Source organism: Acinonyx jubatus, chromosome A1 (genome assembly GCF_027475565.1).
Source record: "Acinonyx jubatus isolate Ajub_Pintada_27869175 chromosome A1, VMU_Ajub_asm_v1.0, whole genome shotgun sequence".
NCBI classification, from domain to species: Eukaryota; Metazoa; Chordata; class Mammalia; order Carnivora; family Felidae; genus Acinonyx; species Acinonyx jubatus.
Genome location: NC_069380.1, coordinates 69,002,236 through 69,028,628, shown reverse-complemented (window position 1 = coordinate 69,028,628; position 26,393 = coordinate 69,002,236). Strand labels below are relative to the sequence as shown.

Genomic DNA, 26,393 nt, shown 5'->3' with positions numbered 1-26,393 from the left:
AATAACCTGCAGTGAAATTTTTTGTGTTTTGTTTCAACAGTTGGATATTCCTGGCTTCCTCTGCTGAAGGATGGAAGGGTAGTGACTAGTGAACAGCATGTTCCTGTCGCAGCCAATCTCCCCTCTGGCTACCTTGGCTACCAGGAGCTCGGAATGGGCAGGGTATAGGACTTTAAGACTGATTTATCCCTGTACCTTCAGAAAACATGAAAGATCGGCTAACGCAAGCATAACACAAGAACGCACGCAGTATTTTTGCCGGTCCCAACATTTTGGTTTTAGTTATTCATTTCCAAGTAAACATAGGCCGTTGGAAGGCAGTGCTATTAACAGTACAATCTAGAATTCTAGTTTGGGCATTTTATAAGTCCTGAACTAGCAGCGCCTCATCAGGGAAACAGAGACTTAGAGATACTGGATGAGGTAGAAGTTTTTCACTGCAAATCAGCCATGCTCAAATAAGGACGTGTTCTTAGAGTCACGCAAACTATTAGGAATTGTCTTTCCGTTTAGTGTAAATGTAGCAACTCGTGCCCACAGGGTTGCTGGTTCTGATACCTTTGCTGATCCATGAAAGCCTGAATTTTCTCCCATTTCTCCCATTGGTTAACTGATTTTACAGTTTGTTTGGCCATCTTAAATTTTATAGATTTCAGTTTTATAATGCACTCAGGTAAGGTCTGCTTTATTTCATTTTGCAGGGCTTTTAACATTTCTCAGCATTGAAGTAGTACCAAATTTGGGTCCGTGTTATGGACAAATAGTTAAAAGATTCCAAAATCAGGAAAAATCCTATACCATTCAGTTATAATTCCTAATCTGAACGTAAGAAAAAATGGAGGAGTCAGAAATCTAAGCAAGCACACACAGAGTATTGACCCTTTACCCATGTAGGACTTCATACTGTCCCATTTGCTGGACAATCTTCTGCCATCACTGTCAGGATCCTAAAATCCAGTTTGGTTAAGTCATTGGTGAAATAGGATTCTTTCCCTCTCGAACAGATAGTAACTCATACAACTGCAACTAAAAGGTAACTTAGAAAATCCAGTAAGGAGAGCTTTGTACCTGGGGGAAGAGAGTGGGCAGAAATTAGTACTGCTTGCATGCTCGCAGTGAGCCAGCCATAGCTGTTGAGTCACTGACGCTGTTTGGACCCGTGACACCTCACCAGTCCTCTCAGTGAACATGGTGTTTGAAGCCAAGACCACTCATCTGTTGGGATGTTTTTTTTCCCTTCCATATTTTCTAGCATTATGGTCCAGAAATTAAATGGGTAGACGGAAGCAAGCCACTGCTGAAAGTTTCAACTCATCTGGTTTCCACCGTGTATACTCAGGTACGGGCTGTTCCATTAGCATTAGTTAGCAATGATTGCTCAGTGAACGAATTTGCATGATCTTTTTGGCAAAAAAACAAACAAACAAAAAAATCCTAATTGATATGTTATACGTACATATAAGGTGCTCATATGTACTGACATAAATGAATAGTACAAGTAACGTTTCTCAACTATTTCCTCTTTTGTTGGAGGTCTTGGAAATCTTTTAAAAATTTTTATCTCTTTTGATGTTTTCATTTTTATATGATCAGTTTCTTAGTCTAAATAAAACATGCATGCTGTAAGAAGCAGGTACTCCTATTTCCACGACATTATGCTAATAGGCCTTCTTTCTTTCTCTTCTTTTTTTCTCCCAGGATCAGCATTTACATAATTTTTTCCAGTACTGTCAGAAAACCGAATCTGGAGCCCAGGCCTTAGGGAGTGAACTTGTAAAATACCTTAAGGTATCAGATGGCTTTCTTAGTAACCCCTTTTTAATGAGATTGGAGTAGGTTGGGTTTTCCTTTTGCTGGCGAGGGTCGTTCTTACCTCTCGGGAACCTTATAAGGATGCTCTTAGCTGGGTACTCTCACTTCTCTGTGGTTTTAGATGGTGGCAAGAAGCGGCCTCATAAATAGGACAACTCCAGAGTGCTGTACGTCAACTCTGCTGAAATTAAAATTAAGAATTTAATTAGAAAGAAAAGAAGACGAAAAAGAAAAGAAATAGGACAACTGCTCTGCCTTCATCTTTGTCCTACATGTACTGTTTTTAGGCCCAACCCAAAATACATTGTTCTCTGCCTACAAAATCACACACATACGCAGGCCCTGTCCTCTGAGTGCTCACTGGGTGCAGAGCACAGGGACAAGCACATAAGAAGGAGGGACTTCAGTCCTGCCATTAAGGCATTTCGAGCTCACTGTAGGAGATAACATAACCGTGGCGAATGTGTGCTAGGTGGGCAAAAAACAAAACAGAACAGAGCAGAAAAGAGTGCATGTGACCATCCTCAGTGTTGCGCAGGCTCCCTGTATCATGAAACAGTGATAGCAAGGTGGCGTTTCTCTAGGGGAGTTTTATCCAGAATGTGGTTCAAGGGGAACATTTTAAAAAAGGAGAGTAGTTCAAAGAGCACCTGAGGCGTGGGGTCAAAATACCAGACATTTGAGAAATGGAATACGAGTTTGTTTGATTTCAGCAAGGAAAATGGAATGGGGACTTCTGAAGTCACTGCTTTGCCAAGTGTCCTTTCTGGTACCTCATGGAGAGCCGTGTGACTTTAAGAAGAGACTTTGTGTCGGTTTTCTATTGCTGCTGTAACAAATGCTACAGATCTGGTGGCTTCCAACAGCACAAATTTATTTTCTTACACCTCCATAGGCTGAGTTCCTTTCTGGAAACTCTGGGGGTGAATCTGTTTCCTTGCCCTTTCCCAGCTTCTGAAGGCTGTCCTCATTCCTTTGCTTATAATCCCTTCCTCCATCTCAAAGCCAACTGTTTTGCACCTCTGGCCATTCTTTCCTTAGGCACGTCTCCCCTGACCCTCCCCTTCTGCCTCCCTCTTCTGATTATGAAGACCTTTGTGTTGACTTCATGCCCACCTGGATAATCCAGAAGAGTCCCCCCATCTTATGGCCAGCCAATTAGCAGCCCGAATTCCCTTTTGCCCTGTAACATAGTCACAGGTTCTGGGAATTAGGATGTGAACATCTTTGTCCCTTATTCTGCCCGCCACAGGTTCCCATTGTTTTAGATATACTTCTTCCATCCTTATTTGGAACTGGGTGGAAATTTGTTGGGGTGGTCTACTTTTAAGAAGATAACACAAGTGCCATTCCTTGTCTGTAGAGCTTGCATGCAATGGAAGGCCACGTGATGATCGCCTTCTTGCCCACCATCCTGAACCAGCTATTCCGCGTCCTCACCAGAGCGACCCAGGAGGAAGTTGCTGTCAACGTGACACGGTAAGAGACGCGGAGAGGTGGATACCTTCTCCCCTTTCAGTCTGTCCTCATCTGGAGCACGGTCATACATATCTGGGATGCTAGTGTGTGTTGACCATTATAGTTAAGAAATTTCTTTTGATCCCATGTATAGGGACCCCATCTAATTCCTCGTTTCCTTGTTTCCTGTGGTGCCAGTAGCATCATCATTGTTCTACTACTACTGTGTAATAATGAAATGTTTTCATTTTCACATTACTATTCATTGCTTTATTCATTCCTGTGGTGTGTAGGGTCATTATTCATGTGGTTGCCCAGTGCCATGAGGAAGGATTGGAGAGCCACTTGAGGTCATATGTTAAGGTATGTAAAATAAACTGTCCCAATCACTTAAATCTGTGGCTCTCCAATTTTCCTTCTAAGGACTCATTTAAAAAAAAAATCTAGTTATTTGGGGGTGCAACTTAATACTTCTGCTTTCTCTTCTATACCTAAAGCCAGTGCTTGTATCTGAACGAGAGGAGGTCCAAAGAGGGGCAGCCATTCATTTATTTATTTAATTTTATTTTTTTCAACTACATTTCTCTTAATGGATTTTGCAAATAATGATGACGTGGAATTTCAAAGAATTTTAAGTCGCTCTAGGTAGGCCTTTGGTATAGCCTGTTGTTGTCATTTTTCCTTTTCCCAACTAAAATCTGCAGTAAAACTGCTTCTCCTGAGATGAGAAGGGTAGCTCTGTCCGCCATCAAATTAGATAACTATGTGGGGCAGCAAGAGACGCCATGGGGCTGAGTGGCAACAAGTTCTTTGTTCGTGTAACACAGTTCCGTAAACAAGCGGCAGTTACCCTTCTGAAAAGTTACACACACGTTCTGTTTAGTCTTAGACACCTCTGTAAATTATGGCTGTGGAATCAGTCCCCCAGGGTCAGGGGACACATTCCTCCAAGTCCTTGGGAGGTCGAGTCGTGGGCTGGAAGACCACTGACCTGAGCCAGGTGGTTCCCTAACTGATGGGTTCCCTGGGGGAACCCCTCCCACCTTCTGTTTCCACACCTTCCTCTCCCTGCTGCACTTGCACCTGGGTCCCTGACCGCCATCCCCCTGGGCCTCCCGTGCTTTCAGCCCACCTCCGATAACTGGGGCATTAAAGTATCTCTCCCTTTTCTTCAAAGTATGCGTACAAGGCTGAGCCGTACGTTGCTTCCGAATACAAGACAGTGCACGAAGAACTGACAAAAGCCATGACCACAATTCTCAAGCCTTCTGCCGACTTCCTCACCAGCAACAAACTACTTAAGGTATGTCGAGGGGCCAGGGTGGCTCTGTGATATGGAAACTGATGAGAGAGAATCCAAAATGCCACAGCCAGGGGGTGCCTGGGTGGCTCAGTAGGTTAAGCGTCCAACTTCTGCTGGGGTCATGATCTCACTGTTCATGAGTTTGAGCCCTGAATCTAGCTCTCTGCTGTCAGCACTAAGCCCCCTTTGGATTCTCTGACCCTCCTCAGCTTGCTTTCTCGCAAAATGCCACAGCCGGATCAGTTCACCTTCCTGGTGTGCTTTCAGAGACCATCACCACCTCCTGAAAAGGGGTAAAGAGTTAGTTCTCGGGGACCAACTTTGCTGCGGATACTTGGGTTTCTGATGGAGCTGCAAAATATTACCATATTCAAAGTTCCATGGGCTCTTAAATTTTAAGAAGTCATTATATTCAAATGGGCGGAGGACACTGAGAGATTACAAAGGTGGCATCAGCAGGCGAGGCTCAGCAGAGAGGCGAGATCACAAATCTAATCCAGTGGTGCCTCTTACTGGCTTGTGCCGTGCTGAGCAGATGCACCCAGCTTCCTGGACACGCAAAAGCCAGAAAACAGCTGCCTGCCACTCACCCCTGGTCCCATAATAATTTATTTATCGAGAGGTTCAGCCCTGCTTTTGAGTTACACCTGTTTTGTGTCTGTAACATTGTCGGCCTAAGGGGGTAAACATCTTACCTTCTAAGTTGTTGTTTTTCTTACCAGCATCCTTTTTTGTTTTCTTTCAGTATTCATGGTTTTTCTTTGACGTTTTGATAAAATCCATGGCTCAGCATTTGATAGAGAACTCCAAAGTTAAGGTATGTCCTTTCGTATCGGGCCTTGTGTGGCGGCTCTTAAGGGAGTCTTTTCATTGGGTTTGTGGCCAACGTTCATTAGCCCTTTCTGTGTGCCAGTTACAGTACTGTTCTAACGGCTTTCCAAGTGAGAAAGCGGTTTATTCCATGTGACAAAGCCATCAGGCTATAATAAAGTTCTACCCTTCATTTTATAGATGAAGATACTGAGGGCAGAGCGAGTTCCTTGCCCAAGGCCACGCTGCCAGCGAATGGAGGGGGCCAGGTTTTGAGACCAGTCTGCCTCCAAAGCTCACTCTCCTGAAGCATGTGTTAAAAAGTCCAAAGTCTTTTCCTTTAAATAGCTCAGAAATCTTCAAGTTTGTTGAAATGAGAGTAATAGTTTATACATTTATTTTAAATGTAATTACCCAGTCTTGAACATTATAGACCTTTCTCAGGGACTAAGCTGAGCGTGTCAGATGCATGTTCTCTAAGCTGAGCGTGTCAGATGCATGTTCTCTAAGCAATGAATGGACTCTGAGATAACTCAGTCTCCCCCCACCAGCCCTTCTCGCTGAGGTGCCTGGGTGTGTGTGACACTCTGGGTCCCTACGTGTCCTCTCTGGACTGATGCCTGTCTGGGTGTGACCGGCTGTTTCTGGCTGTCTGAGGCTCACTGTAGATACATTTTTGTAAGATTCTAATAGGCGAATGCAGTGGCCAAGTCACCGAGTCCCTTTTGAGATGTGCATCCTCTTGGAGTTGCCATAACGACTCCAAATTCTCTCTGCATCGCAATTATGCAGAAGCAGGGCATTGAGCCCATTGAGCCCCATGGAGAGCAGGAGGCCCTGGGGCAGGGAGCTGGTGCCCAGCTTTCTCTCACAGTGAATGAGGGGAGGAGAGGGGAACCACAGGGAGGGAGGGTGAAGTTCTAGGCCACCTGGACCAGGGATCTGGACTCTCAGAGAAAGCCTGGGGAAAGCCTGCTGGATTTTGTCAGGCAGAAGGTTGGCGGCTCAGCACCGAGAGCCACACTTTCCTCTAGTGGAGCAGGCACTAGTGCCTGACCAGGTGGTTTCCTTTTTATTTTTCCCTTTTAATTCCGGTTTTAGTGCCCAGGGAAATGCCAGATGGAAGTGGGCCCTGCTTTCCACAGAGTAATGCACAACTAAATCATGCCAGAATAGCCTGCCAAATAAAAACCTAGCAGATTGTCTGCTTGGCAGTATGCAGCTCAGTGTGTGTGCACGCACACACATGCACACACACATTCATGAATGCACACACATGCACTTTTGCATGCATACACACACACGCACACATGCATGCACGAATGCACACCCATGCAATTATGCGTGCATGCACACGCACACACATGCATGCACACACGCACACATATGTACGCATGTGCACGCACACATGCACGCACTCATACACACATTCATGAATGCACACACATGCACTTATGCATGTGTGTATGCACGCACACACATGCATGCACATGCTCACATATGCATGCATTGCACACATGCACACACATACACATTCATGAATGCACGCACATGCACTTTTGCATGCATGCATGCACACACGCACACACACTTACACATGTGTGCGTGCACTCACACATGCACGCATGTACACGCACGAGTGTGCACACACTTACACATACATGCACACACACGTGCATACACACACACATGCACACACATGGGCCATTTGGATATAGTACTTTTCTGTTAAAAATGTTGTCATATGCAGGATAGGTTGTTGGCCTGTCTTAGTTTGCTTGGGCTTCCATAGCAAGTACCACAGCCTGGGTGGCTTTAACAATAGAAGTTTATTTCTGCACACTTCCAGAGGCTGGAAATCTGACATCAAGTACATGTCTCCTCTTCTTGTAAGGACATCAGTCTTGTTGGTTAAGGCCCACTTTAATGACCTTATAGTAACTTAATTACCTCTTTAAAGACCCTATCTCCAAATACGGTCAAATTCTAAGAGATTGTGGGTTAGGATTTCAACATATGAATTTTGTTGTTGTTGTTGTTTTTAGAGAGAAAGAGTGGAGGAAGGGCAGAAAGACAGAGAGAGAGAGAGAGAGAAAGAGAGAGAGAGAGAGAGAGACAATCTTAAGCAGGCTCCATGCTCAGCACAGAATTGGGCACGGGGCTTTGTCTCATGACCTGAGCCAAAATCAAGAGTCGGATGCTTAACTGACTGAGCTACCCAGGTACCCCAACATACAAATTTTAGGGACACAATTCAGTCTATAACAAGGCCCCACTAGATTTTTCATTATTTTTGGTTTCAAATAAATGTAATCACTTCAGAAAGATTGGTGGCTTGGTTATATTTAAAAATAGAACTGATTTGTTCAGAAACTATTCATTGAGAGCCCTTATTTATATGGAGGCTCACAGGTTACAAAGTTAAATGTGGCATGGTTTGTGCCCTCACAAAGTTTAGGTGGGAAAGTGCCCGAATGGACTACAGGAGTGATTGACAAAGAGGTGATGTACACTTCTGAAACACCCACAGAAGCATAAGTACCCAATAACATCTCTTTCCAAGAACTGTAATAGAAAATTAATAGAGTAATTAAATGGCATGTGGTTTTTTCTCAAGGTGCCAAATTAAACCATAGAATCTCAGGGATGGTAGGCGCCTGAAAGCTGCCTCCTGGTCCAGCTCCTCCCATATGTCCCACAGGTCGAGGTGGAGTATAGACTTGTGAGGTGCCCTGCCCAGGGTCACACAGCTGAGCAGAGCCAAGAACTCGTGCTCGAGTCAGAATCATCCTCTCCCAGATGTTCTGCTGTTTCCAGCCTTATAACCTGATTCTTCCAGCAACTCTGGGAAACAGTTTGTTTTTGGAACTCTTTAGAACAGACTGCTCAAATGCTACCATGCACAACCTTTTCTGTAAGTTAATTATATCTTGGTCCTAAAACAGTATTCAGAGAGTTTTTAGAAGTAGTTTGTTTAAAACTTGTTATCCAGCATAAAAAGAAACACTGGTATCCAAAAGGAGAAAGTTTAACCATAAGATAATTTACTATAAAAAGAGATTCAAAATACCTGCTTGCCACTTTGGAGAGTTTAACATTTCACTTTTCCTCTGACTTCTTCTGCGTCACCTGATCCATGCTGTTCCTTCCCTGAGTCACACGTTATTGATCTAGGGACTTCTCACATATTTTGAAGGCTTTATTCATTTTGCTTCGTATCTTAGGAGTAATGAGTTTTATGTGTTTGAATTAGTTATTTTCATGTTTGTCTTTATTTATACCTTAAGAGTTGTATGCCCTAGTCCCTGATCCCAGTGTTCTGAATTTAGGGAACAATTTCATATTCACCGTGCCTGTGCCATTTGTGATTTCCAAAATCATAATCAAATTCCCTCAGAGTTTTTATACTTTTAGACTGATGATTATTAGTATAATCCAATGTGTTTATAATCCTGACCCTAATTTTTTTTGCCCCCATGGGTGAGTCTTTCTTAAAATGCCATGACCAGGCACGCATTTGTCTAGTAGGGGTACATGGGCCACAGATTCATGTAAGAGCCAGGTAATGCTTTCACTGGAGCTGAAAGTGCCCTACCCAAAGAATATTTAGCATCAATCAGCATTTGGAGGCATAGTCTATGTTGAGCTGCAGCCGTCAGTGTGCACTCTCGATGTTAACAGGGTCCTTCCATCTGGTGCATATTTACATAGACGGATAAATTTGATGCTGGTAGGCTTGCTTCTAATGCTGCATTCTTGCTGAAGATGGAGGTGGCCCCGTGTGCCCACCTCCCCATCCCAGCCAGTGTCCGTAGGTGACACGTGCTTGGAATTGACAATTAGCAGTTTTCAAGGAGAATATAAAACAGACCTCATCAAGGCCCACTAAGGAGTTCCCAACTCTGAACCCCACTCTGCCTCTGTGCTCGACACATTTTAGGTGATTTCTTTTCTATCACTTATATTTAGCAGCTATAATTTCAGCAGACTCTTTTTGAATTTCCTCTCCTCCCACATTGAATCAAGCCAAATTGCTAGCATTCCACAGGTGTACTTCAAGGAAGTTGGAAAATGTGGCATAGGATAGGATGAGTATATCACCTTAGTTAGGTGTTTAGCCTTCAGCCGGTTTTTTCCTGGCCTAATTGAGCAAGGAAAGAGTGTTTACTTGAAAAGTAGGCAAAGAATGGGATGGTTCCTGTTTTAGATGGGCTGCCTGGACTTCCCCCCAACTGTATTTGTAAACACTGTGAACACATGATGGCAGAATGTACAGAATGTCAGTATCCATACTTATGTACATGAGCGTGTGTTTGGAATAGTTGTTTGCTGTGTACAGAGCACTGAGGAGGTCTGCAGGTGGTGTAGATGGTGCATCATCAGCCTTGAAGTTGATGTACTCCTGGGTGAAAGAAGACATTCAGCCAGGAACTGTTAGAGCACAGGGAAGAAGGTGTATGTGTGAGCTCCAAAATGCTAGATCACTGTAGAGATAGAGGCTTCTCCTGGGCCTATAAGGATGCCACATTTAGGGAGAAGAGAATAAGCATGAGGCAGAAGAAAGAGCTGATGCCCAGGTAAGGCCAGGAAAACGAAGTTTATTAGCTAATAGTCTTTTTTAGTACATCTCATTGAGCCATAATGTAGCCTGTAGAAAAGAGTTCTCTAACCCCTAAGAAGTAGACGAACACAGTAAGGAGAAGAGAACCAAACATTTGAATACCGGTGTGACCCCCTTGTACATGAAGCAGTGATTTGGGCGGCAGCCACTGTCGGAGCCCAGACAGGACGTGTGGGACGCGCTGGATCCCGTCGCTGGTGTCTGCAGATGTGGCTGCTAGCGGTGGGGCTCACAGGGTCCTTCGCAGCACGGCCGAATGTGGCTCATCAAGAAGATCCCACTCAGGCTGGGGGCCGGGTGACAGGAGCTGAGCAGCCAACAGGATGGCACAGAGGTGTCGGGCCCACAGCAGGGTTGGGGGGCACGGGACACAGCATGTCTGCCGGAGGAGGCTGATCTGGTGTGGATAGCTCCTGGGCAGGCAGACCCCACACTGGCAGCAGGTGTCAGAGGAGCAGATGGGGGGTGGCTGGGCCCCTGGGGACGCTGCAGCAGCGCTGAGAGGAGATCCCACAGGAGGACAAGGTCAGGAGTTGGGGTTTTGTTTGGTCTAGAAGTCTCTTAGTGTCTCAGCGTCCACTCGTCCGAGCTGGCGCTTGAATACCCACCACCCTGGACAGCAGCCCATTATCCTAGATCATTTTCTTCCATTTCAGTGTAGAGTAATCTCTGTAAAAACATCTAATTGCTTTGGTCTTTATCACCTGTTGATGTGTCTTTCCTCACTGTTTTGTTGGCAAATTAGGACTCTTGACAATAGCTGTTTGTCACTGCAAGGAGAGCTCCATTTTAGTCTGCAGAGGCACTGAGTTGACCTCTTATCACGGAGCAGCATTGTTGGTTGGTTGGTATGTTAATCATCCACCATTCATCACCACGTTTCCTTTCTTTTTCATAAAAACCTCTTATTGTAGAAATTTTTCAGTAAACATAAAAAGGGAAGAGAACAGTTTGCTGAATCTCATGTCTGAAGCTGTCACTCCCCTTCAACAGTTATATATCCACTTCCACACTTTTTTTAGAGTATTTTAAAAGCAATTACCAAATATTTTATCATTTATTTTTTTAAGATTATTTATTTATTTTTGAGAGAGAATGAGCAGGGAAGGGACACGGAGAGAGAGAGAGAGAGAGAGAGAGAGAGAGAGAGAGAGAGAGAGAACACGAACCCCAAGCAGGCTCCAGGCTGTCAGCGAGCAGCCCCACCTGGGGCTCGATCCCATGAACCATGAGATCATGACCTGAACCGAAATCAAGAGTCAGACGCTTAACCAACTGAGCCACCCAGTTGCCCCTATTTTATCATTTCATCTGTAAAAACTTGAATGTGTTATCTCTAACTGATAAAACCTTCAAAAAAGATGTAAGCAGTGTACCATTATGGCACTCAACAAAGTCAGCGACATTTCTTCATTATCATCTGACACCCTGTCTGTATTCACTTTTCCCCAGGTGTCTCTGAAATGTCATTTTACAGTTGGCTGGTCTGAGTCAGGATCTAAACATAGTCTGCACATCGCATGTGGTTGATATGTCTCTGAAGTCTCCTGGATTTTCAAACTGTTCCTTGTCATTTGTTTGCTTTTTAATGCAGTGTTTTTGTTGAAGAAAGTGGGCCGTTTGTCCTGCAGAATTTTCCACACTATAACCTCGCAGTGTTATGTGACATGGGCCTTTGTCCCCTGTGGTTCCTGTAAACTTGTAGTGATGTTGAGGCTCAATTCAGTTTAGGTTCGATTTGCTCTTTAGCAAGGATACTTCATAATTGGTGCTACTGCATCATATCGGGGGCATTCAGTGTCTGGTTGTCCCATTCTGAGTTTTGATAACAGTGACTAATAGGTTAAGAGGTGCCCATACATTATTGAGTTCCCTGTCCACTTTTAATGGTTTAAGCAGCCATTGACTGAGACCCGTTATGAAGGCCTCAGCGATCTCTTGAGAGACCTTTTTTCAGGAGTAGGCAGCTTGGGTGTCAGGCAGTCAGGCCTGGTGGCTCGAATTGGCCTGGCTTGGAGTCCAAGAAGCTGATCATTTACTGAGGCTGACACCTCAGGATATAGAGTTATTGGCTGTACATATGGAACAAAATCCCTTTGGAATTTCTAATTTTACTGTTCTGTTTTGGAAGGAAAGTAAACTTTAAATACTTACTATTATTACTTGATCCTTCCCTCACTGGATTCTTGAGTTTAAAGAAGTTTACAAAGATTGTCTTATTATTGGTTTGAGAATTAAGATTATTATAAAGCTATTGATATTTCAAAATTCACAATAGATTCTGGGATTTAATACATAAAATAATGCATGCTTTCATTTCAGAAATACCTAGATTTCTCGTTTTAGAAAATACTGTTTCTTTGGTTTGGCTGCTGCAGAAAACCACAAAATAATGGCTTAAGTAAGACAAAAGTTTCATTTTTCTCTTTTGGAAATTTATTAGCCAGTAGGCAGCTCTGAGAGTGGGGGAGATCATCCCCCCAAGGTCGTTCAGGGACTCAAGCTCCTGTCCAATTATCCAGCCCAGGTGTTAACCTCATCTGCATGGTTGAAGCACTGGCCCTCATTCCAGACAGTGGTAAAGAAGACTTGGAAGACAAGCAACCCCTTTTATGGACATGGCTGAGAAAGCACACAGTCTTTCTCTTACAGCCCATTGGCCAGAACTCAGTCACATGACCCTTCTCTGGCCTCAAGTTAGGCTGAGAAATGTAGTTGCTAGCTGGGCAGCAGCATGCTGGAGGGGTTCCTCCATTAAGAGGGAGAAGGAAAGGAGGGATACTGGAGTTCAGGTAGTACTTACTGAGTCTCTCTAAGCTTTAGTTTTCTCATTTGTAAAATGGGGATGAAAATACACCCCAGTTGTGACTTTTAGAATCACACGCATGAGTGGATAAATGTCATGGAACATCTAATTCAGTCCCTTCACATTTCAGGCTCTTAGTAAATTGTTCCATTTATTGGGCACGTGGGTGGGGAACCAAAGCATCAAAGAGCAGAAAGAACACAGGCCTTGGACTCATGGTAGATCTGGGTTTGAATCTTTGTTACTTGTTAGTTGTGTGACTAAAGACTCATTTACCTGGCCTCTCTAACCATCTGTAAAATGAGGGTTAAAACTTACAAGAATTGAATGAAAAAGCACATAAAAATATGTACTAGCGTGATGCCTGATGGGTAGAAGGTACACAGTCCATGATAGGTAGTTGCTGAGATCTGTGTATAATTTTGTAGGTAAGCATTCCTGATGGGGAAGAACTGTTATGTAAAGTTAATTTGAAGAGGACTGTTTCTTTTTCTTTTTCAATATTTATTTCTTATTTTGAGAGAGTGAGAGAGAATTCATGAGTGTGCACACAAGCAGGGGAAGGGCAGAGAGAGAGGGAGAGAGAGAATCTCAAGCAGGCTCCTCACTGTCAGTACAGAGCCTGACTTGGAGCTCGATCTCTCGAATCATGAGATCATGACCTGAGCAGAAATCAAGGGTCAGATGCTTAACAGACTGAGCCACCCAGGTGCCCCTGAAAAGGACTGTTTCTAAGCAGAGTCAGCTGGTGACATACAGTCTCTGATCTGTTTATTTTCAGTTTGAATACTTGAAGCTTAAACCTGAGCCATTATTTTCTAAAGAGATCTCTGAGAGGTACAGGTATTTGAGCCACCAAAAGTACTCAGTAAAAACGCAGCTCTGATGAGAATTTCTGGGAGTAGAGGCACATCTCCACATTTTTAGAAGTACTTCCAAGGGGATCTTCATCACCCCAAAGTTTAGGATCTCCAGTCTAATCCACAGCGCTTTGTGAAGTATTAGAATACCTGTATACAGTATTTTGAGAGAAGAAAGAATAATTTCTCTTATCTAATTTTAGATAAAGAAGATTTGAGCTCTGGGTTTTTTAAAATGGACTCAGGAATGAGATTTTTTTTCCCCAGAGGGTTGCAACTTTAGAAATAATTAGTGTTTGCTCTAAATTCTTTTTAGTTATTGCGAAACCAGAGGTTCCCCGCATCTTATCACCATGCTGTGGAAACTGTTGTGAATATGCTGACGCCACACATCACTCAGAAGTTTCGAGATAACCCAGAGGCATCTAAACATGCAAACCACAGTCTTGCTGTGTTCATCAAGGTGAGGGCAGAAGGGCACAGGGCGTCAAGTGGCTAAAATGTTCATTCTAGCAGTGACCAATATATGGTAGGTGCTCAGTAGATGTCAATGGTATGTTTTTATGCTAAAGGATAAACTTATTAACAGTAAATGCTGATTTGAACCCAACTTTTTTTTTTTTTTTTTTTTTAGAGAGAGTAACAGAGCAAGCAGGGGAGGGGCAGAGAGAGAGAGAATCCTAAGCAGGCTCCATGCTCAGCACAGAGCCCAGCTTGGGGCTCTGATCTCATGACCTGAGCTGAAATCAAGATTCAGATACTCAACCCACTGAGCCACCCAGGCGCCCCTCAACCCAACTTAAAAAAAAAAAAAAAGTTGGTGCCTAAATACTTACCTTTCTGGGATGTTTTCTCCACAGAGATGTTTCACCTTCATGGACAGGGGCTTCGTCTTTAAACAGATCAACAACTACATCAGCTGCTTTGCTCCTGGAGACCCGAAGGTAGCTTGTGTGTTACAGGCTGCTTTTACAGACATCCAGAAACCCACCTGTTTCTCTGGGCTCACATGACAATTTTCTTTCAGTCCCACCAGAGGCACTATTGTCCCCTCTTTTGGAGTTACTATCTAGTACTAACTAGTACTGGTATTAATGTGTGGGGTATTAGGAATACAGTAATTCTGAATATAAAATACATATACGTCTTGATTTTCTCATAAATATCCAAGATGACTTCTCCACTGCAAAATTAAAAGTGTAAGGGTTGGAAATCATAGTTTACTTAACAAAGTAATGGAAGTAAGCACATAGACTTTGTCTAGAATTATCTGTCTCTTCCCTAGTGTGTCTATTTTAAAGCTCTGCCTTACTCATTTTTTAGTGGTGTTAAGTCTGTGTCTATAATTATAAGCTGCCTGAAATCCTTTTTTGAAGTAGGAGAAGCATAAAGAATAAATGTCCTAAGAGTCAGTGGAGGACATTGTTTAATGAAATACATTCCCAGTTTTCAAACAAATCCCTACAGCCATTCTAAAATCTGTAACATAGCATAGAACATGCGGTTTTAAGAGGGTCATGAAGCTAAAGACTGGGTGTATGATTTCTAACAGGTTTTTAGAGTGCTGTGTATTCAGTGAGGTATTTATCTTTGACCATTGTTTCCTGCAGACTCTCTTTGAATACAAGTTTGAATTTCTCCGTGTGGTGTGCAATCACGAACACTATATACCTTTGAATCTCCCCATGCCATTCGGAAAAGGCAGGATCCAAAGATACCAAGGTAATCTATCTCTACATACATTAATCTGAGTCTTTTCACAAAAAGAGCCATCCATTTTTAATAAGAAAAGAGAATGGACTCAAATGTGACCTTGGAATTTTCTAATTTTTTTTTTATTGATGAGTTCATTTTTTTCTTGTTAAATTTCCATTAAAAAAAACTATTGGTAAAGTGTCGTGTGGGAACTTACTCGCCAGCAAACTTACTAGACTGTAGGTCATGTCGGTGAGGCCCTATTTCGCTGAAAAATTCCTTTGCTTAAATAAAAATCCATTTTACTTAACTGTAGTTTATTTTTTGATTTGTTTCACTTTTCCTTTTTTCTTATGAATTAGCTTTTCTTTCACCAACTGTGGAGTCAAATGACACTCCTGTAGGTAGGTGTGGGTGTGACCGCTTGCTTTCTTGCATTTTCCTCCTTCAAAAGAAAGAGAATGCAAGTCATTGCCGAGATGCTTACGTATGCTCTCCATTTCGGCGGTTCCCATATGCTATTTGGATTAGTTCTCAAATTCACGATAAACCAGTGGATTTACTCTCACCGCGGCTAAGATATTGCTGTAACACCCCCGGGGTGGGCATCTGGGTTTTTGCTCCTGGGGTCCCTAGGTCCTCTAGGATACCTCTTTAAGAAGTCATACAAAAAAAAAAGCCCTGCTTTACTCCAGAAATGTCCTGTTCTGCCATTTTCATAGTCCTTGTCCGTAGTGGTGGCAGGGACCTGAATCAGGAGCCACACGGCTTTTCACATGCGTTTTACGTTTGCATGTTGAGTCTTTAACTGTCGTGTATCTTAAAGTTCGAAGAGAGGAAACTCATCGAGATTTCTTTGTCTTCACTAAGCCAAACGAAAATAGTCTGTCAAGTCTGTCAAGTGGTATTACTGAGTTTAGTGTCTTGTGTGTGCTGGGGATGACTTATGCTAAAAGGGAGAAAAAGCAGAAGGATGTCCCCAAACTATTAATGACACCTAAATCAACGGCCTCGGGAACTCAGAAACACACAAAAGCATTCGTTCGGACACATAAATGTCTTTCCCCAAGACAGACTTGGACTGCCTTTTAAGGAGCAAGCAGGGGGATCGGGGCCCTGGTGTGGGCATTCATGCATTCAACAAATATTTAGCTGGCACCAAGGGTGGCTAGGGTACCCATGACTTTGGGATGCAGTCATAGACTAGGGGGATGAAAATGCCTGGCTGTTTTACTGAAGTGAAATATGTGGCATGTTAGTGATGAGCGCTAAGGAGAGAAAACTAAAGCAAGGAGGGGGGGGTATGAAATGGGCAGGGGGGCATCTGAGAGAGGGTGGCCAGGAAAAGCCTCACTGCGAAAGGTGACTTTGGGGTGATAATTGGCAAAAAGCTGGGTGAGGTGGGGTGAGCATCCTGGGTCAAGGGTCAGGTGCCCAGCAGACTCAGACAACCTCTTAGTAGATTGTCAGAGTATTTGGGACCAAGAGGGGCTACCCTGGCAGGTGGATGTGGGTCACCTACAGATAATATACCTTATGACATTGATAGGAGTCCATGTTTTGAGCATTCTCCTTCCTTTCCCTTCTCACCTGTTTCCCCCTTCTCTGTACACATGCACGCACACATATGCAGTTAAACCCACAACTTTCTCCTAAGGGTTTTATGTGAATTCAAGCTATGAACTGTCATTTGAGTAAACAGAGCTTAAAACAGTCGTAAACAGTGGACATGATTATTCTGGAAAGATGGATACTTTTTCCCTGGCCTTCTGCATAGGACTTGGGTCGGTATTTTGGATAGGTTTAGAAGTAACTAATATGGAATCAAAGTCGAAGAAGGGGTGTATAGATTTTCCTCTAATAATGGATTCAATATTAAAGAATTGAGATTCTAGCTACAGCTTACTGAAAGGTGTATTTCAACTTGAGAGTGATGTGTAGTCGCTTTTAAAAATTTTTTTTTTTTTAATGTTTATTTTTAAGAGAGAGAGACAGAGTGAGCAGGGGAGGAGCAGAAAGAGAGGGAGACACAGAATCTGAAGCAGGCTCCAGGCTCTGAGCTGTCAGCACAGAGCCCGATGCGGGGCTCGAACTCACGGACTGTGAGATCATGACCTGAGCCGAAGTCGGCCACCCAACCGACTGAGCCCCCAGGTGCCCCTGAGTTGCTTTTATTTACCCTCCTTCAGTAGATTTCACATTTCCTTCTATTTGTTCTCCATAAGAGATACCAGTTTTATCACTTACCTTGCTGATGACTTACTAGTTTAGCTTGGTGCTTTGTGTATTTCAGTTTTAGTTGATATTAGTTTTTTAAACTTACTTATAGAGGTGTAGAAGTACTGAGTAAATTTTTTAAAATTCTATGTTAAGGAAGTTCTTCATTCAGTGATAGCAGAATAAATAGGTTATATGCTAACATGTTCTTTTTAAACACATTGGGTTTTAATGAGAGCATATAGGCTTTAATGACCAGAAAATGGATTGATGAACTCAAGTAGTAAAGAACAAATATTTTAATAGACTATGTGTATTTATTCTTTCTTTAGTGACATGTTTGTTACGTACAAATTACTTCTCCATAATGTCAGTTAGACAATAACTTTATTTTCTATTTCACATCGATAACCAAATTTCATTTGTAGTATAACATGTTGTGTATTCCAAAAATTAGTACTAAAACTATTCACTAACTTAATATTTATGCAAGATGTAACATCTTCTAAAATCAAAGTCCAGTACAATTAATTGTATTTAAATTTTGTTTAAGAGTTTGATGTGATAACTAGAGCAGTATGTTTTTTTTAAAGTTAATTTATCTTTGAGAGGGAGGGAGAGACAGAGGGCAAGTAGGGGAGGGACAGAGAGAGAGGGAGATAGAGAATACGAAACAGTCTCCTGGCTCTGAGCTGTCAGCACAGAGACCGACTGGGGCTCGATCTCACAAACTGTGATATCATGACCTGAGCCACCCAGGAGCCCCAGGAATTAGAGCAGTATTTTAGATAACCCACCTTTTCCCGAGTGAAGTTAAGTTTAATCATCTGTTGACACACAGGGTGGGCTAAATGCAGAGGGTGGGTTTGGCTTGTTTTATTCAAAGTGCATTATAGCCTCTGGAACTAAAGCAGTTTCTGTCCCTCATTTCAGATCTCCAGCTTGACTACTCATTAACAGACGAGTTCTGTAGAAACCACTTCTTGGTGGGGCTGTTGCTGAGGGAGGTGGGGACCGCCCTCCAAGAGTTTAGGGAGGTCCGACTGATTGCCATCAGCGTGCTCAAGAACCTGCTGATAAAGCATTCTTTTGATGACAGATATGCTTCGAGGGTGAGTGGACCCCAGTGGAAGGAAATATGGATTGGTAAATGTCCTTCATTTTAAGTATTACAGAGAAAGTAACCAATTAGAAAATTAGCGGTAACCTCACTAAGACCCTTCGCTCTTTACACAGTAAAATCTAATAGTCTTCGTAGCAAGGATCCGAATACAGGAGGTGGCCAGTGCCAGCTTGGTCCATCGTGAAATTCTCAGAGCCTTGGGGTAAACTTGCACTGTGTGCCTTTGTTTCAGAGCCATCAAGCAAGGATAGCCACTCTCTACCTGCCTCTGTTTGGTCTGCTAATCGAGAACGTGCAGCGGATCAACGTGAGGGATGTGTCACCCTTCCCCGTGAACCCCGGCAGTGTACGTAAGCACATACATCTAGGTACAGTCTGCATTCGTCCCTGTGGCTGCCCTAACCAAGTCACACGAACTGGGTGGCCAAAAACAACAGAATTTCATTCTTTCACAGTCAGGAGGCCAGAAGTCCAAAATCAAGGTATCCGCAGGAATGGTCCCTTCTGGAGGCTCCGTGTGAAACGTCTGTTCCATGCCTCTCTCACAGCTTCCAGTGGTTGCCCCAAATCCTTGCGTTCTTTGGCTTGTGACCACGTTGTTACAGTCTCGGCCTCCGCCTTCACAGGGCCTCCCCCCTGGCGTGCATCTGGGTCTCTGATGTCCTCTTCTTTTCTCACAGTAATTGGATGTAGGCCTCCTAAGCCAGGATGACTTCATTTTACCTTCCATCTTCATCACATCTAGAAATAAGGTCACATTCCGAGGTTCTGGGTGGGTATGAATTTGCAGGGGACACATCCATTCTTTTTTTTTTTTTCCTCCACCCAAACCATAATAGTCCATAGTACTCTTGTTTAATTGCATTTCTGGCTAAGATGGAGCCAGTCTATTAACCTTCAACTGTTAGGTTGAAAATCATTATTCAAACCATGCTTTCCTGCTGGACCATATCTTGTAAGATATAAGGACCTTCACTGTGTATTCAACAAAAATTTATGGGGAGAGGAGGTTAAAAGAAAAAAAGCATTGTTCTAACCTGTGTACTATGAGAGCTCAGTGCTAGTAGCCCTAATTCTGATAGTAACATGCTAACAAGTCGTGGAAAAGCCACGTCTTAGGGCTAGAGTTTCTCAGTGTCTGTAAAATTAGAAATTCAGACTAGATGTCAGGGAGGCCAACCTGAGTGATACAAGGCCCCACCTCCAAGAACAGGCATCTTAATTTATATTATCCTCATGCAGTCATTGGAAGATGTATTGGAAATTAAGTTGATTGAAGGGTGATCCCAGAGATGATCTCAAAATGTTTGGGTTGGGGACTGTCTACCATTCATTTGCACACACACTACCAGTGCAGCGATCTTCTTTCCGCTTTTATTCTGGACCCGTGAACTGGCTCAGGTGTTAGTCTTGCCACTTTGTGATTATGGCATACCCTGGGGAATTGTCGTGTGTGCTTCTGTCCCTTTCCCCCCCAGTGCTGCACCGTCCCATTTTTTATACTGTCTGTCCTCTTCTGGACACATCTCCTAAATCAAGGCATGCTGAGATACCCTGTATGTGTAGAATGGGTTCTGTAGTTCCAAAGGGCACTGTCCTTAAATAAGATGCCCCGCACTAATCTCACGCTGTATGTACAACATTGTATTCACACATGCATCCTCTGAACCTGTCTGCTTTTCTGATCTGGATAAGTCATTCAGGGCATAATGCTATCTCTCTGTACTGCTTCAATCCTGAGAAAATCAGTAAAATCCCTTTTATCACATGACTTCAAAATTAACATAATTCGTCCACTGACTGGGAGTTCACATGAAGCTGCAAGCTTGCAGAGCTTTCCAGTGCTGCTCATTTGGGAGGATTTCCCATGTTCCAGTTAGAAGGGGCATGTGAGGCTTTTTTCCCTGAGGAAGTAACATTCCACAACAATCTAAAGAAATGTTGGGCATCGGAGGTCTGGAAAGGGAACGTGCTAGACATTTTGGGGAAACAAATAGTGACTTTATGGGCCGAGGCTGTGCTGTCCCCAGTTTCGTGCCTGGTCTGCTGCCTCTGCCAACCTCCTCCCTCCGCTGCACGCGGTGCACCTGCTTCTCCCACGCTGCGTGTCCGTCTCGGCCACGTGTCCCCTGCTGGCATGTGCCTTCACACTTCCAAGAGCAGCCAACGACTCTTCTAACGTCTTCAACTATTTCTTTTCCCTCTCCCCTTGGGCAGACTGTGAAGGAGGAATCGCTTCCGCTGCCAGCTGCGAACCCGCTGGTGACTCCGCAGAAGCCTGGGATCGCTCTGGACAACAGCCTGCACAAGGACCTGTTTGGCGCCATCTCTGGCATCGGTAATGTTTCGTGCTCTGTTTGCTTCTCCCTGGTCTCATTCTGAAAGCACCTTCATCCTGCAGTGTGGGAGCCACTCCGACTTTCAAATTAGAACCTTAAAGTCTGAGTTTCTCCCTTGAATGTTCTTCTTCTGGTTTTAATATTTAATGAATGAAACCCCTCCACTCTACACTGAAATACAGACCCTCCAAATTCTCCTGCACTGCAAATTCAGTATACTTAATCACATATCTGTGCTGTTTGCTTTTTGTTTTTGTTAATGCTTAAGTTATCATTTAAAACTTTCAGGGGCACCTGGGTGACTCAGTCAGTTAAGGATCCGACTCTTGGTTATTGGCTCAGGTCATGATCTCCTGGTTTTGTAGGTTCGAGCCCTGTATGGGGCTCTGTTCTGGCAGCACTGGAGCCTGCTTGGGATTTTCTCTTTCTCTTTCTCTCTGCTGCCCACCCCCCCGCCCCTCACCCCAACTCCCACTGTCTCTGTCTCAAAAAAAAAAGCCCAAAAAACAAAAACTTAAAACTTTCAAATTGGATTATGTTTCTAGAAAAGGAGGATCTTTGCAGATGTGGGGGGGTGGTGGTGCTATGGGTAGGATTTATTTGTGGTGATAGTGATTTTGATGAACTATGATAAAATAATTACTGAGGAGATAATGGTCTCTGGTGAGAATGCAGTTCTAAAATCAGTTTTCTAAAATCGTTCCTAGAAGATTATTTTCTCTCTGACATATTGTAAGAGCCATTCCCATGGAGAAGAAAGCAGCTGGGATAGATCGAGACTCAAACTGAGTAGTTCTGTGTAAGAAAATACCTGAGAAATGTACTTATTTTTTTTATTTATTCACTGTATACGTTGTTTTCTTTTTTATATATAGTTTTTTTTTATTTTATTATTTTTTTTTGTAATTTACGTCCAAATTAGCATATAGTGCAACAGTGATTTCAGGAATAGATTCCTTAGTGCCCCTTACCCATTCAACCCATCCCCCCTCCCCCAACCCCTCCAGTAATCCTCAGTTTGTTCTCCATATATATGAGTCTCTTATGTTTTGTCCCCCTCCCTGTTTTTATATTATTTTTGTTTCCCCTCCCTTATGTTCTTCTGTTTTGTCCCTGAGAAAGTACTTATTAAAACTCTGACTAACTGAGCACCTGCATCAGCCCCTTCCTAAAGATAATGTTACGAAACATAGATGTGTCTTCGTACCATTGTCACGGATAATCACTTTATTCCGTCTTCATTTCTCTCTTTCACTACGCTCTGAATAAATAAAGCATCCTGCCGTGACCAGTGCTGGGAACACCCAGGAATGGAATTAACTCACAGGACAGAATAAAGGGCAGTCCTCTCAGCAAATTAATTTTCAGGAATGTAGTTCATTCTAAATTTATGTCTTTACCTTTTGTGTTGATCTTTTTAAAAAAAAAAAAAAGTTTATTTATTTATTTTGAGAGAGAGAGAGAAGGGGAGGGGCAGAGAGAGAGGGAGAGAGAGAATCCGAGCAGGCCCAGTGCTGTCAGCGCAGAGCCCGACTCGGGGCTCAATCCCATGAATCTCGAGATCATGACCTGAGCTGAAATCAAGAGTCATTCAACTGACTGAGCCACCCAGGCGCCCTTGTGTTTGATGTGAAGATGCTGTTTCATGTAGATGATGAAACTGAGCAGAACATAAAGTCAGAAACCCCACACCATGCCCAGATTTATCCTACAGTACCCAACCCTTAATCTTATTTATGCTTATGTATGTATTTTTAATTTTTTTAATGTTTATTTTATTTTTGAGAGAGAGACACAGAGAGCGAGCAGGGGAGGGGCAGAGAGAGAGAGGGAGACACAGAATCTGAAGCAGGCTCCAGGCTCTGAGCTGTCAGCACAGAGTCCAACGTGGGGCTTGAACTCACAAACTGTAAGATCATGACCTGAGCTGACGTCAGGCGTTTAACCGACTGAGCCACACAGGTGCCCTATGATTTTCATAGTTATAGCTGTCTCATTAGGTGTCATAAAGATTAAATGAGTTAATTCATGCAGAATGCTCAGAATAGAGACTGGCATGTGATGTTTGCACTTGCCTCTCCCCTGGGGCCTTCACTCTGTCTTCTTCGCCCTGTTCTGCCCACACACCCAGCCACTGCTTCAGGAGCGGGAAAGGGTCTTTCCTGGGAAGATTTGGTCTGCAAGAGTTCACAGCACTGGCTTTAAAGTCACACAGAGGCGGTTTTGAATCCATACTCTGTCATTTACTAATTGCCCTGGGCACTGTGTCTCTCCTCTTCACCATCGGTGTCCACATCAACAAAGTCGCGGCCAGGGGTGGGAAGCTCATAGATGTGCACAGTGCTCAGCATGGTGACACTCGGTGTTGTCATCTGCCTGCATTATAACAAACACATTTCTTCAGTGTCATGCACGCTTTGGGATATACTCTCAGTAGCCAGTTTCAGGACTCTCGGGGCCCAGGAATGTGTTGAAATCTTACCTTCTCGACCAGTACTCTGTAGGATTCAAGACTTTATGGAAATGACCAAACTCGAATGAAGTGATGCTTTGACTCTGCATTTATTCTCCAATTCCGCATTCACCTTGTTAGGGTGTGGGATGCCTTGAGAATGTAAAAATGAGCCATTGGGTACCATTAGCAAGACTCAAATGGCATTAATGACCTCCAGTTGCTCTGTGTTCATGATGAAGTTGTGAAAAGTATTTGAGACTAATTTAATCTCTTTCTCTTTCTTAAATTTAAAGATCTGAATCTACTTTTCATAGCAATTCACCATAACAGACTTACTTATACTCAAGCTTCATGTCTATTACCCCCATCTTTAAATACTTAAATCTTTGTTCCTTATAGGAATGCCTTCCAGAAAAGCCCCCACCTTTGAACTGAGTTTGCTAATTGTTTTCTGGTAGCTTGAGCAACTCTTCTTTTATTCTTCAAGGAGTTTCCAGTTAACTTTAGTCCTAGTACCTATCCTTTGAGAGCAGACTTTCTCCTTACATCTCTGTTTAGTAGAAATCCTTGAGAAAGCACCTTCCGCAGTTGTTTTTAAATGCCTTTGGAATGTGGTGCGTGAAGATTTCTAGAACGGATTCATTGCCTGGATGAAAACTGCTCTGAGATTACATTTGCTTTAAAAGGTACACATTCTCTGGGTGCCTGGGTGGCTCAGTCAGTTGAGCATCTGACCTGATTTTGGCTCAGGTCATGATCTCATGGTTGTGCGATCAAGTCCCTTGTCAGATTCTGCACTGGGCGTGGAGTCTGCTTGAGATTCTGTCTCTCCCTTTGCCCCTCCCCCACTTGCACACTCTCTAAAAAAATTAAAATTTTAAAAATAAAAAAAAAGACACGCCTCTTAGACTCAGGGTTTCTTTTTCCATCTACTCAGTGTTTTGCACTGGGCTGTCTGCACAAAGAAGACAGAGGTGAATTAAACTTCTTTCCATTTCACTTACATGTTGCTTAAGACTTTTAAAGGTTATGCACTGGACTGAGATATTAAACACACACACATGCACACACACACACACACACACACACACACACAATGGGAACATAGTTCTACTAAGCATGCTGATTTTGATTTATTGCATTTCCATCTGTTTGCCTTAGATTAGGACTCCGTTTCTGGAACTGATCCTAAAACTCTGGGAATTTAGAGTCTAATTTTGCTTTACTGAGGACCTCTTTCTCATGATCATTATGTTCTACATTAAATATGAAGCCTGGTTATATTAGGAAGACTATAATTAAAATTCAGTCATAATGTGTGTTTTATCTCTAAGTATAGAAAAAGGCTCTAGATTTTTCATAGATTTTTGCCTTTTCCCCATGACAGTCAATCACACAGCTTCTGCTCTGGGATGGGGCAGCGGGGGGCCAATGGTTTACATATTCCAGCCATCACTTGCATGTTCCAATTCCCCTGGCTCTTTTCTTAATTTTAATATGCTGAGTCAGTTTCAGGTATGGCCGTAGTGTCAGGTGAAGGGCTGGATTAATTTAGAAGCAGCTCATTCCGGCAGCTCATTTGCATCTGGAAATCTGAAAACCCCGGCCTGTTCCTAGCGTTAGGGAACGGCATCTTCAGCCTGGGTGTGGGAGGCTGTGCTCGCTCATGCAGTGTGCACAACCAGCCAGGCCGTTTGGGTTCAGCACGAATGTGGAAGTTTGACAGTCGTTTTAAATTATGTGAGTGAGGTACTTAAATCTTATCTAAGCAGGAAGTCCATCCATTACTTTTAAAAATTCCATAGTAATGAGGTGTAGGGGCTGATTTCTGCCTTCAAATGCTATTTTTTCATGGATGTCACAAATTTTACTTCTAAGTTAAATTTCATTTCTGCTCGTAACTGTTGCAGAGATTCCCAACCATTCTCAGTTTGCAGCATGCTTACCGTCACAGTGAGTTTTCTATGGAGTCCCCAGGCCAGAATGAAACACCCAGCAGTTCTGTTGATAAGGTGCTTACAGCCAAAAAAACCTAAAAAGGTTTTTTTCTTTAATGTTTATTTATTTATTTTGAGAGAGAACATGAGCTGGGAGGGGCAGAGTAAGGGAAAGAGCGAGAGTCCCAAACAGGCTCCACACTGTCAGCACCGAGTCCTGTGCAGGACTCGATCTCATAAACTGTGAGATCATGATGTGAGCCAAAACCAAGAGTCAGATGCTTAACTGACTGAGCCACTCAGGTGCCCCAAAATAACCTAATAACTTCTCATATCTGAACAACTTAGTAGGCATTTGAAAAATACATAAATTTAAAGGAAAATTATTTTAATTTTAATAACCACACCACAGCCATTACCAATGGGATTGTGTATGCCTGGTAGGCACTGGCCAGCTTCTCAGCTGGAATCAGACTGCTCACCACCATCTTCACGTTCCTGGTCCACAGTGATTTTTCACCCAGTACTTGCTTTTAATCACAGCAGCCGCCAAATACCTAGCTTCACAAAGACACAACATCATCGAAAGGAATGTAGCACGATCTAACATGGAAACTACAGTTTCAGCAGATGTCATGTATCACTGTGTTTTTCTTGAAAATGTAAAATATCCCCAGACACCCCTCTGAGTTTCTCAGGTCACCTTAGCATACAGTTTGAATACTGTGGTTTTATTGAATTGGTTTAGTTTTTTGATTTGATAGTTGCAGGTGGATTTGCCTTTTTAATATATATTTTTTTGAGCCTTTATCTCATTCTGAAACCCCGTATGCTCCTTTAGCCTGAAGAAATCAGAGGTGGCTTCTCACAAGCCATGGAACTGATGGTTCCGTCTGAGCGTTTCAGATGATGGTCTGGTTCTTTATTTTTTTTTTTTTTAATTTTTTTTAATGTTTA

General features: G+C 43.1%; 1 protein-coding gene and 1 long non-coding RNA gene across 24 annotated transcripts in view; one reads left to right on the top strand and one right to left on the bottom strand.

The window, feature by feature from the left end:
- DOCK9 (dedicator of cytokinesis 9) overlaps positions 1-26,393 on the top strand; it is a 289,683-nt gene that overhangs the window by 201,787 nt on the left and 61,503 nt on the right. For all 22 annotated transcript variants that reach the window (XM_053217409.1, XM_027065148.2, XM_053217390.1 and 19 more), the window contains exons 21-33: positions 41-162; positions 1,253-1,339; positions 1,699-1,788; positions 3,176-3,291; positions 3,564-3,633; positions 4,448-4,573; positions 5,319-5,390; positions 13,987-14,133; positions 14,531-14,614; positions 15,281-15,392; positions 18,516-18,694; positions 18,938-19,051; positions 20,923-21,043. In XM_053217409.1, coding sequence (XP_053073384.1) covers positions 41-162; positions 1,253-1,339; positions 1,699-1,788; positions 3,176-3,291; positions 3,564-3,633; positions 4,448-4,573; positions 5,319-5,390; positions 13,987-14,133; positions 14,531-14,614; positions 15,281-15,392; positions 18,516-18,694; positions 18,938-19,051; positions 20,923-21,043 — 1,440 coding nt within the window. The remainder of the gene's footprint in view (positions 1-40; positions 163-1,252; positions 1,340-1,698; positions 1,789-3,175; positions 3,292-3,563; positions 3,634-4,447; positions 4,574-5,318; positions 5,391-13,986; positions 14,134-14,530; positions 14,615-15,280; positions 15,393-18,515; positions 18,695-18,937; positions 19,052-20,922; positions 21,044-26,393) is intronic.
- Positions 100-5,530, bottom strand: LOC128314567 (uncharacterized). Of its 2 annotated transcripts, none has more exons than XR_008296356.1 (3): positions 5,269-5,530; positions 1,874-1,993; positions 100-1,068 (listed from the first exon to the last, which is right to left on the bottom strand). It is a non-coding gene; the product is annotated as an uncharacterized LOC128314567 (long non-coding RNA). The 2 variants fall into 2 exon arrangements; XR_008296357.1 differs by having other exon boundaries at positions 1,874-1,990.